Consider the following 12,193-nt stretch of genomic DNA (forward strand, 5'->3'; position numbering starts at 1 on the left):
TATATGACATATTACATCATATATATGACCCTACATATGAAAAACACATGCTTGAATTCCAAAAAATTTCGAAGGAATATACTCAAACTCGCAGTTTACGTTCTTGTGTGGATATATTATGTTCTTTCATCTTTTTATACTCAAACTCGCAGTTTACGTTCTTGTGTGGATATATTATGTTCTTTCATCTTTTATGAATCTGTAGTCAAAACTAGTAACTCACAAACAAGGCCCCAGGCTAATGTTCCAAAACTCAACTTCTTGTGGTTAGGTTGGCATTATGTGGCCATGCCTATGCGATCAGCTGCATGTAAAAAACATTCATCCATTGTTATGCACTCTACAACAAAACACACAACCCTTTTGGAGAGTTTATGATACACAACCCTTCTGGAGAGCCTATGATGAGGTTTATTATAAACTCCATCGAGACTATTTGACATAGCATCTCATGTGAAGCCTACGTGGTTGCCCCATTGAATGTATTTCCAATGCTAATTTGACATACAATTTTTAAAAAAAATGATCAATTGACGCGGCGGAACACAGTAGCCACAACATAGCTGAAACCTGAGTCAACTGTGGCCAGGAACACAATAAGCACCATCACCAGCGCAACTGTGAATAGAGCCATTGTACCCTGAAATTTTCGTGCATGCACGTACAGTACACATACATAGAGTCAGCCATACATACGGACTAGTGCTACAAACACACACTAATAATCTTAACACTAATCTCCTATTATGTACGAGAATAAAGTGCAATTAAATGTTGGAAGTACAAATGATGATCAATACCCTACTAATCCAGCCCAAGTTACTGAGATCCTGGAGTAAATGCTAGGTGCCAAATCACATTCTTACTCTCCAAACGTTGGTCCTGGGGTGCATAGGGCACCATGCACACTGCTAGGGCACCCATTTCCCCTGCCCATCGTTTGGCCAGGCAAAAAGCAAGGTTGTAGGCACCCCCTTCACACACAGTTGTGCCTAGCAGGATCCCACGCATTGGTGCCCAACCCTTCGCCCCTTGGCCAAGCTCGTCTTTACATGCTAAGGCTACCCCAAACTGGTCCAAAACTGCCTCGTGTGCTGCCCATGCTGTGCTCATGTCGCAGCTTGGCTGCTGCCCACAGGGCAGCACCATGTCCTCTGCTATAAATGGAAGTGGTTGGTGTCCACCATTCAATTAACAATCAACTTGAATACAATCAAACCAAAATAAAGAATATCAGGCCACCTTTGATATTCTTAAACAATTACTTACGCACAATTATATACTGAGAGTTCAAAACTATTACCGCACTCTGAAGGGAAGGAAACTCAAGGTACTTTAACTCTCCGGGTTGCTCCAACAAGAACATAAGACCACTTTGCACATCCCTGCATAAACATCCGAAAATGTATGGTAAGGGACAATGTTCAAAAGTAGTGCTTTACACCGTCAACCAATAACATTGCTTCTCCTTAACCAATTATAAGTTCACCGATGAACACAATAAGAACTTTTGACATCCTAACCAAGCCACTTACGTAAGCTTAAGAAACAAGGCGTGCGGGTGTATGTGTGTGGTTGTGGGGGGGGGGGGGGGGGGGGCGCGGAGTGAGGGAGAGATAAAATGAGTCTTTTAACACCAAACTAGCTTATTCAAAAGCAGATTAAGTCTCCGAATGAATCGATGGGGGAGAGTTACCTCATCCATCTCTAGAGGAAATTAGAGAAGTTTAACAAAAGTTTGGCGGTATTCTTCTAGGGTCTTCCTTTCTTGGGTTAGCTCCAAAAATTCATTCATTTTATCCTCCCGAAATCTTGGAGGACAAAAAAGTAACATAAGGCTGCATGTCTTTACTAGTAGTAGGTGGACTCCTGTTGGGCTAAGGCTTTTGGTGAGTATCTCCCAACTGCATCATCTTTACTTAGGTGGTCTCAAAATGGTTATGATTAAAGTCTCTCGTGGGCATATATGGAAGGTATCCTCCAAAATCCTAGGTTTGTTTTATCACCCCAAAGTGGAGTGCATATGGCTGATGAAGGGTTTCTTTGAAAGTCATCAATCTCTCTCTAAGCTGCTTCCCTTCGACGTGAAATTGCCTTAGAAATGTTCATCAAAAATGTAACAATGAAATAATTTTTCTTCTTTGATCTCTACAAAACTTTTTACAAAAAGGAAAAGAAAAACTAGATACAGATAGAGAGAGTGAGAAAGAGTAACGAGATGAGATGATTCCTTTAAAGGCATAGCCAATAAGCTGACCACATATGATCCATACGATAGCACTGAAGCACACGAAATGGTATTTGAACTTGGGTCTCTTGATAAGGAGCCTGATACATAAACTACTGCGAGAAATAAAAAAAGAAAATTTGTACTAACGTCTACAAAAGACCAGAAGGGTCTATGAGAACAAAAAGTTGTTGCATATGATCCATGACTCAGCTGGATGTCAAGACAACATTAAAAAGAAAAACAAGGCCTATGTACTACCTGTGTATATGGAGCAGGCAAAAAAACCTGGTGTGTACAAACTCATCATGTGTCATCCAGGGCCGCAATATTAACTATATCTCCATGGTGCCAAAGAATGTCCGAGCGCCAAAGCTAGCAGGTGAAGGGTCGAAATCTCTGAAGACGGGGGCGTCTACCTCTCTAGAGGGAGACTCCTCTCACGACTCCCCGTGGGTGTAGGGCCAAAGAATCACAAGGTATGGTGTGTTGTCTAATCATGCACCTCTCTCCTCTCTGTGTGTAGTAGGGTTTTCTAGAGATATATAGAAGAGTGTGGTGGAATCACACATATAGCACACACAAGAGTCCTAAACTACAGATAATCTCTTAGCTCCTCAGCTTCGAAACATTTTGGATCCAGCAAGTTGGAGACCCCCCTCTGCCTGCGTTCATGCGCCCCCCTCCCCATCCCTCGCTTCAGCCTGCACCCCCCCCCCCCTCCTCTCACCATATATATATATATATATATATATATATATATATATATATATATATATATATTCTACTTTTCTTTTAAAAAAAACACTTGGAAAGCAATGAAGTTTTAAAACCCCTCTTATAAGGTTCAAAATCGCATGGGGTTTTTTTTTTAAAAGCAAAAGCTTTAAAAAAATCCGCCACCCATTGTGTGCTTTTTCGCCTTTTCTCCACGGTAATTTTAGCGCCGCCTGCCTGCCTGCGTACCACCTGTCGACTGCCCACGTGTGCCGCCTGCAGCGTTTCTGCGCACGAATGGAATCCGTCGACTGCCCGTGTGCACCTGCGATCGCCTGCCTGGCACTGTCACCTGCGCACATGCGTGTACCTGTGCGTATACCTGGCCGCCTACACATCATATGGGCGCCTATGCCAGCCTGCACACCAGCGCCTACACACATACCACCAGGCTGCGAGTACCAGCCCGCCTACGTGCAAGTACTGGTCCGCCTGCCTACTTGTACATAAAGGCAACGCTACCACCCCTCCAAGCGTCACTTTCTCTCTCTCTCTCTCTCTCTCTCTCTCTCTTACAAAAAACACAGCCGACTGGCTTTTCTTTTTCTCTCTCCTGAAACTGTTTACACAGTTCAGAAACATCTTTCCTCTTCTTTGCAAAGCAAACAACCCTTTCTAGACCACAATCTCCATTATCACGGGTTCCTATGATGAAAAAGCAACATACTGAATCTGAAAAAACAGCAGTATGCACAGAAAAACAGCAAGCTTCTCGAACTCATACCTTTTCTTCGACCTCTTTTTCTCTACCTACCGACTTGCTCGTTCACGAGGCTTGCTCTGATACCAGTGTCAAATCCCCATAGGATCACCTCGTGGAACGCTCCTGGTACAAGACTCGAAACTTGCAAACAAACCAAACAAACAAGACGGGGATGCAGGCCTGACTCACCTCCCAACCTCGACAACCGTGGGCAAGCCCACAAGACTTGGCTGTCCCCACCGAGCCACGAGCTGAGCTAACTAGATGGACGTACCGACCAATCTCTACCTCGTGACGTCCCATACCGCCACGAAGCTACCCTCGCGGGCCTCGAGACTGCTGCCGGCCTCGGCTGCATGATGCAGGTGCACGTCTGCACTAGATCCAAGCTCCTGAACATAGAGTTCTCACAAAGTCACGCAAGACTCTATCTGACTAATGACTAACCTTGGCCACCCTTTTATAGCCTCTTGGCCGGTCATCGGGAGTCCACACTTGGGCGCCCGCCCGTCCATACTTCATAGATACACACTGTGCACATGACAGAAGATAACTGTAAGAAGGGGGAAGGCGTACTACGATAGAGGTATGCATGAACACCAAAATCAGCACCTCCAAGCTGTGGAGGTCACCATCTCCCCTCCTTGGTCTCTATGGGCCGATCCGCCAAGCTCCATCCTAGCCAAAGGCCATAGATGAGTAAGAACGTCGGTGATGCGGAGATCCTGAAGATGGTAGCTCAACTACCTGGCCCTGAATGGTAGCGGCCACTGACTTTGGCTCCCACTTTGTCCCCGGGGCTACACTCAAGGGGAAAGAGAAGATCATCACGCCATTCTCTGGCGTAGAGAGTCTGGAGTAGTGGAAGACCACACATACCCAAATAGGGGCTACAGTCTCCTCTAACCTGTATGTCCCTGGTGTCGGAAGACACCGGAAGAAACAATAATCCACAAACAGCCCCAAAATCTTGGGGGGCCTTCCTGGAGACTCAATTGGGAGAGCCCTCACCAGTGAGGCCGCAATGGTCATCTCCAACTTTGAGAAACAATGAATCAGGCGACGAACGGAACTCGATGACTGTCTCCTCTCCAAATCAGGGACTGCAGGGGGCCGACAAGAACGCTCTGGAGAGGCAGAAAGAGGGAGAGGGGGGGGGGGCACGGAAGAAGAGGCGGCGGCAAATGGAGCGAATGCAGGTAGAGTCGGAGGTATGGGTGGGGGAGGGGGGGGAGGAGGCAAGGGGAGGAGCGGGAAGGTGGAGAGGCTGGAGAGGGACGCTACTGAGAGGCGTCCATCAGAGAGGGAGGCTACTGAGGAAGGGTAGACGAGGAGAGGGTGGGGTCAACCGGCCCCACTGGGCACTAAGGGCCAGAAGAGGAGTCACGACGAGAAATCGACTGCCACGTGGGGGGGGAGGCTCGCCGTGACTGGAGGGGGCCCATCGTCCGCGGCCGGGTGCTATGATAAGTGCTCATAACGGTTCTCTGATAGAACCGAATCCTCGTGCATGCTGCTAGCCTGGCGCACACTGCGGCAACGCTCAGCTCTGGCGCTCGGCCAGTGACCTAGGCGAGGCCAAACCATCCGTCACTCGGGCTAATCATCCATGGTCGGTACCTGGTGCTCCGCAGCTTGGGAACCTACTCCTCCCTCGGCCCCTTGGTGCAAATCTGAGTGGGAAGTAGGAGGGGGAACCACTGGGGTAGTCTCCTAGACTGACGCCGAGGGCAGGCTCTCGCCATATGACCCATCTGTCTGCAAACGAAACATTGGCTTGGAAGGCCGGAATACTCCACTCTCTACATAATGGGGTCACCTTGAAGGCTGGGAATAGATATCAGGCACAGAATCCGGCGAGGCAGCACAGATGTGGAGAGATGGAATTCCGACTGCTCGTGCAAGGGCCAAGGCAACGGTGGGGGGGCATTCCATCACTCTCCCAATGGCACCACCAATCACCGGGAGAAGAAGAAGGTATTCCTTCCCGAGGCCTGGAAAACAGATTGTCACAGGAAAGCCTAAAACTCCAGCTAGAGGGTCAGATGCCGAGTCAAAGCTGTGCTACCACCGTGCAAAGAAGGCATGGGCCGTACGCAATGCAACAAGGCTCAACTGCATGACAAGATCAGACGCCGCTAGTGAATCGAACTCAACCTGGTAGTAGCCATGCCCCAATGTATGAATATCTGCAATCTTTGCAGGCGCACCCAAGAGGCTAGCTTGAAGATCTCTGTGTTGGCCACGGGCAAAGTAGCTACCGACAATCTTCGTTAGCGAGAAGCTGCAGGTCCACTTCAAAAAACGAAAGGCAAGAAACGGCGGCCTCGATCAGGGGAGACGGAGCGGCTACCATGGAGTCCTCTTGGGGGCGAAGACCAGAAGAGGCCAAAACTTGCCGAAATTAGAGAAAAGCCCGCAAGTTGCGGGTGCTGCCGATGACAAAGGAAGAAAGGGGGCAACAAGACAAGAGGCACGAACGGAAAGGGGGGGGGGGCCAAGAGGGGGGTGTTAAAATATTGCATCCTTCTATTTATGCTGTCGTGGAGCTGTCAGCCTGTTTTCCTACAGCCGACTGCTTCATGCACAAGTATATAAGAGGTGCTCCCTTTATTCATTCTATATATCATTACTTGCCCTATTTGCTGGCTCTTGTACTCTGTAACCTCAAGCTAATAAAGCTCAGTTCTTGCTTGCAATCTTTCTCTCCCATGTTCATTGCTTCCGCTTGTGCACATTCTTTCATGGTATCATTCGCCTAGGCTCTAGCTGCTGCACAATCTGTTCCTCTACGTTTTATGCTTCCCTAGATTCTCCAGGCTGTAGATCTTTCAAAACAGTGGCTGCGTTTCTCTTTCTTAGCTGCGTTTTTTGCTCTACAAGCTCTCCAACTGCTGTCGGCCAGCCCCCAGGCTGCGTTTTCTTCTACACAGGCAAGTGGAGGATGTCTAGCTGCAGATTCAGTGAGTGCATCAGACAAGTGGCACATCAGCTCTTCTCCCTCCAAGATCCCCTCCCTCTTTTGGTAGGAGGTTCCCGGTGGTGTGTTTTTTGGGTTTCTTTTGCTGTTGTCCAGCCTGCATCTTCAAAGGGGGCTATTAGTCCCTAGTTGGATCATGTGGAAAGGTGCTTGAGAAAGCACGTGGATTGCTTAGCTACACAGGTTGTTTGAGACAGCTTCTTTGAGGCAGACATGGGTCCCCCCTGCACGAACAAGGAGGACAAGCTCAGTGGTACAAACTATGATCACTGGAAGCTACAGATGAAGGTCTGATTCACACACAAGGGTCTCTGGGAGATTGTTCAAGGCCACGAACGAAAGCCCGAACGCCCTACCAGCTCTAGGAAGTGGACTTAGGACCAGGAGGATGCCTTTCTCACCGAACTTTCAGCTTGGGAGAATCAAGACTCAAAAGCCCACTCTGCACTTGTACGAGCCATCTCACCAGAGGTCTCCCCCGCCGTGCAAACATTGGATTGTGCTGCTTCAGTTTGGAGAAAGCTGACAAACCTATATGCATGGGACTCTACAATGCGGTCTATCAACCTATTAAGTCAGCTCTTTTCTCTAGAGTTTACAACAGGGACTTCCATGCAGTCGTTTGTGATGAAGGTTAAGGTAATTCATGACCAATTAGTGGCAATGGGTACTGCCTTGACCTCTTCTCAATTAGCTACTCTCCTCCTTATCAGGCTTTCAGCAGATTATGACATGGTTTCTCGAGCTTTGCGGGTTCAGATCACAACACGTTCCCTCGAGTTTGATGATCTGTGTACTCTCCTCTTGGAAGAGGAATCCATCCTAGTTTCTCATGGGAAATTGAAAGTTTCATCGTCTATTCGACCTGATCAGGCACTCTCAACAATGCAGAAGAAAGTTTGGAGTCGGTGTTACGTGTGGGAAGAAAGACCACCTGTCAAAGGATTGTCAGTCAAAGGACAAAGGCAAAGCCAGGGACAAGACAAGTCTTCAAAGAAGGGCAAAGACAAGTCACATGACACTGACACTGACTCGTCTAGTGATAACCCCAACTCTCCCAAGGCCTTACAATCTGGAGAGAACATGACTGGTGTCCTACTCTGATCCTAAGGGCATCCCCCCGCATGCTGCTGTCTTCCAGAAACAGCTTGTGGGCGGGAGAGGGGGCTTTCAAAAGCTCTCTTATATTAAATCTAGAGCATGGGACCCGTGTGTCGCAGTTCCAAGTATAAAGACAGGCAAGTTCACTTGATGGTCTGGATGAGTTCCAGGATCAACCAAGTTTCCTTCATGGTTCGGATGAGTTCCAGAACTATTGGTTAGCAGAGATGTGACATGTGAGAGGTTAAGACCGTAGTAATCACAACCTTAGTCTAACTACACTTAAAGATGTTTAAGAGATAGACAAATATGTGTCAATGCAATGCAGCTATATTAGATGATGAATGCGGCTACAATGAGATCTTAATAGATCTATGATACTGAATATGCTGCCTATATGCTGAATATTCTGATATGCTGAATGAACTGCTGTCCCACTGTCTTTCCCTTGTCTCCTGGGAAGGCTGAAGGGATGGCTTTGGGGCTGAAGCAATGCTGATGGGATGCTGAAACGCAGATGTACTCCTGTTACCTGGGAAGGAAACGCTGAGGAGAATAGATGCGTTTGCTGAAGATGATGTACTGAATGCTGAATATGATGGACTGGTTGCTGAATGATGATGCGTTGGCTGAATATGCTGCTCCCAAAGCTTCCTGGAGGAGAAACACTGGAGAACATTGGGCTGAATGCTTCTGAACTGATATGCGATGATGTTCTCAGCCCTTCTGGAGTAGAAATGCTGAGGGGCACTTGGCTGAATGCTGAATGGAGAGGCGCCTGTATATATATGTAGGAATGCTGCTGGTCGGCCAGCATAACTGCTGTCGGCCAGATGAAATGTCCAAGACTGCTGGTCGGCTGCCCCATAAATGAGCCTAAAAATTGCATAAATGCCTGTAAAATGCCTGATAACTCCTGATGATGTTTATGATGCTATAATGATGCCATGTCACTGTACACCTGAATGGTGTGCACGTGACATTGTGTCACCAAACTTTGCATTTGATTAGTGACCATCATTTGGAAATCTGAAAGGGATTCCATTGGCTTGTCTGGAACACAGATGCCTTCAAGGGTTGTCGTAGATGAAGAAGAGGTATTGTTTAAAGGCTCTTCCATCTGCAAAGATAGTGCATCGAGACTAGGACAAGTATTGTCCAAAGAGTCATGTGCAGTGACTGAAGCCATACTGCAAGAGTCTATATGAGAATTATCCTTTGTACCATTCAAGGTAGGAACTGGAGCCTTCAGACTTGAAGAATCTTCATTCACCATTGCAACTGCATCGGTTATTGTGTAAAAGACACAGACTTCATTCTGCTGGGGCGGTGACAAGGCTTTTGTTTTTGCCTGGACCACAGCATTGAGAGTTTCCAATGTGGCTATGAAAAGCTCACCTGCTAACGAGCTAATCACATGATATTTCTTTTTTTTGAAAGACTAGCACAGCCTTTTTGCAGTAGATAAACCCATTAGGCAGTAGATAAGATTTAACTTACTTGGTCGATTTGTATCGAGGGCCTTCAATTGGAGTCATGCCACAGCCACGCACTAACGCAGCACACACGCACTAACGCAGCACACTGCAGAGTGCGTGTGTGTGTAACAGTGCGGGGTTGGAGAGAGAGAGAGAGAGAGAGAGAGAGAGAGAGATGCCCCTACCTGGCCCCTGCTCTGCGCGACAGACGGCGATGGAGAGGATAGAGCTGATGGAGATGCGCGTTGCTGCGGCCGACAAGGTTCGAGACAAGAACTATTCCCTCTCTACAACCATCTCTCTCTCTCTCTCTCACACGCAAGGTTCGAGACAAGAACTATTCCCTCTCTACAACCATCTCTCTCTCTCTCTCACACGCGTGTGAGAGAGAGAGAGAGATGGTTGTAGAGAGGGAATAGTTCTTGTCTCGAACCTTGTCGGCCGCAGCAACGCGCATCTCCATCAGCTCTATCCTCTCCATCGCCGTCTGTCGCGTAGAGCAGGGGCCAGGTAGGGGCATCTCTCTCTCTCTCTCTCTCTCTCTCTCTCTCTCTCTCTCTCTCTCTCTCTCTCTCTCTCTCTCCAACCCCGCACTGTTACACACACACGCACTCTGCAGTGTGCTGCGTTAGTGCGTGGCTGTGGCATGACTCCAATTGAAGGCCCTCGATACAAATCGACCAAGTAAGTTAAATCTTATCTACTGCCTAATGGGTTTATCTACTGCAAAAAGGCTGTGCTAGTCTTTCAAAAAAAAGAAATATCATGTGATTAGCTCGTTAGCAGGTGAGCTTTTCATAGCCACATTGGAAACTCTCAATGCTGTGGTCCAGGCAAAAACAAAAGCCTTGTCACCGCCCCAGCAGAATGAAGTCTGTGTCTTTTACACAATAACCGATGCAGTTGCAATGGTGAATGAAGATTCTTCAAGTCTGAAGGCTCCAGTTCCTACCTTGAATGGTACAAAGGATAATTCTCATATAGACTCTTGCAGTATGGCTTCAGTCACTACACATGACTCTTTGGACAATACTTGTCCTAGTCTCGATGCACTATCTTTGCAGATGGAAGAGCCTTTAAACAATACCTCTTCTTCATCTACGACAACCCTTGAAGGCATCTGTGTTCCAGACAAGCCAATGGAATCCCTTTCAGATTTCCAAATGATGGTCACTAATCAAATGCAAAGTTTGGTGACACAATGTCACGTGCACACCATTCAGGTGTACAGTGACATGGCATCATTATAGCATCATAAACATCATCAGGAGTTATCAGGCATTTTACAGGCATTTATGCAATTTTTAGGCTCATTTATGGGGCAGCCGACCAGCAGTCTTGGACATTTCATCTGGCCGACAGCAGTTATGCTGGCCGACCAGCAGCATTCCTACATATATATACAGGCGCCTCTCCATTCAGCATTCAGCCAAGTGCCCCTCAGCGTTTCTACTCCAGAAGGGCTGAGAACATCATCGCATATCAGTTCAGAAGCATTCAGCCCAGTGTTCTCCAGCGTTTCTCCTCCAGGAAGCTTTGGGAGCAGCATATTCAGCCAACGCATCATCATTCAGCAACCAGTCCATCATATTCAGCATTCAGTACATCATCTTCAGCAAACGCATCTATTCTCCTCAGCGTTTCCTTCCCAGGTAACAGGAGTACATCTGCGTTTCAGCATCCCATCAGCATTGCTTCAGCCCCAAAGCCATCCCTTCAGCCTTCCCAGGAGACAAGGGAAAGAGAGTGGGACAGCAGTTCATTCAGCATATCAGAATATTCAGCATATAGGCAGCATATTCAGTATCATAGATCTATTCAGATCTCATTGTAGCCGCATTCATCATCTAATATAGCTGCATTGCATTGACACATATTTGTCTATCTCTTAAACATCTTTAAGAGCAGTTAGACTAAGGTTGTGATTACTACGGTCTTCACCTCTCACATGTCACAAGAGACTATGGACAGGATGTGTTCCATGTTCATTTGTTCGAGGTTATTGGATGTGATGTGTTCACAGTTCTACTTTGAGTTTGGAGCCGAGTAGATTTTCTTTTGCTCTTTATAGTGGCATTATGTTCTCTGAAGACAACAAGCTGACATGTGCATTTTTCGAGGTGTACTCAGTACTGGATATGCTGAGGTGTCCATAGTCGCACCTTCCTCATCAGTTTTCTTCTGACTTTTTTGCACACTTCAAGATGCAGAGGGGGTGTTAAAATATTGCATCCTTCTATTTATGTTGTCGTGGAGCTGTTGGCCTGTTTTCCTATAGCCGACTGCTTCATGCACAAGTATATAAGAGGTGCTCCCTTTATTCATTCTATATATCATTACTTGCCCTATTCGCTGGCTCTTGTACTATGTAACCTCAAGCTAATAAAGCTCGGTTCTTGCTTGCAATCTTTCTCTCTCATGTTCACTGCTTCCACTTGTGCACATTCTTTCAGGGGGGAGGGGGGGGGCCAAGTGGCGCTGGCGGGCAGGACAGAAAGGAGGGAGGCGGAGATGTGGGCACGAGCAAGGAAGGGGGGGGGGGGAGGCACTAGCGAGAGCAAGGGGGTGCGAAGGCAGGGGAAGGGGAGAAAGGATGCCCAGAAGCGCAAGCAGGCAGGGGCTTTGATGGGAGCAAGGGGGGGACAAAGGCAGGCGCAAGAGGCGAGGGCGGACAGGAGGGGGCACATGCGACGCAAGGAAGCAGGGCGGCGAAGGATGAGGAGGGGGGGGGGGAGCGCAAGCAATAGCGATAGCAGGGGGGAGCACAGTTGTCACAGACGACGCACCAAGATCATTGAGTTTGAGATACCCCTTGCTAAATAGAGGCCTTGAATTGCTATGAAACTCAACGAGAAAGGCATGTGCATTGAAACAGGGTTCATGAAGTTGGCACAGGAAAAAGCACCAGTTTTGGTCAAAAGCAACGA

General features: G+C 47.6%; 1 protein-coding gene across 3 annotated transcripts in view; it reads right to left on the reverse strand.

The window, feature by feature from the left end:
• Window positions 1-244: 244 nt before the first annotated feature.
• The window catches only part of LOC147608157 (uncharacterized), a 57,408-nt gene continuing 45,459 nt past the window's right edge, over window positions 245-12,193 (reverse strand). Inside the window, exons 2-3 of one of the 3 annotated variants that reach the window (XM_086789591.1) lie at window positions 1,304-1,385; window positions 245-640 (exon numbers count right to left, since the gene is read on the reverse strand). In XM_086789591.1, coding sequence (XP_086645717.1) covers window positions 527-640; window positions 1,304-1,385 — 196 coding nt within the window. In that variant the 3' untranslated portion in view covers window positions 245-526. The other 2 variants (XM_086789592.1, XM_086789593.1) reach the window with 2 other exon arrangements.

The sequence above is a fragment of the Cibotium barometz genome, chromosome 54, assembly GCF_041138505.1.
Source record: "Cibotium barometz isolate CiBa-2024 chromosome 54, ASM4113850v1, whole genome shotgun sequence".
Lineage (NCBI taxonomy): Eukaryota > Viridiplantae > Streptophyta > Polypodiopsida > Cyatheales > Cibotiaceae > Cibotium > Cibotium barometz.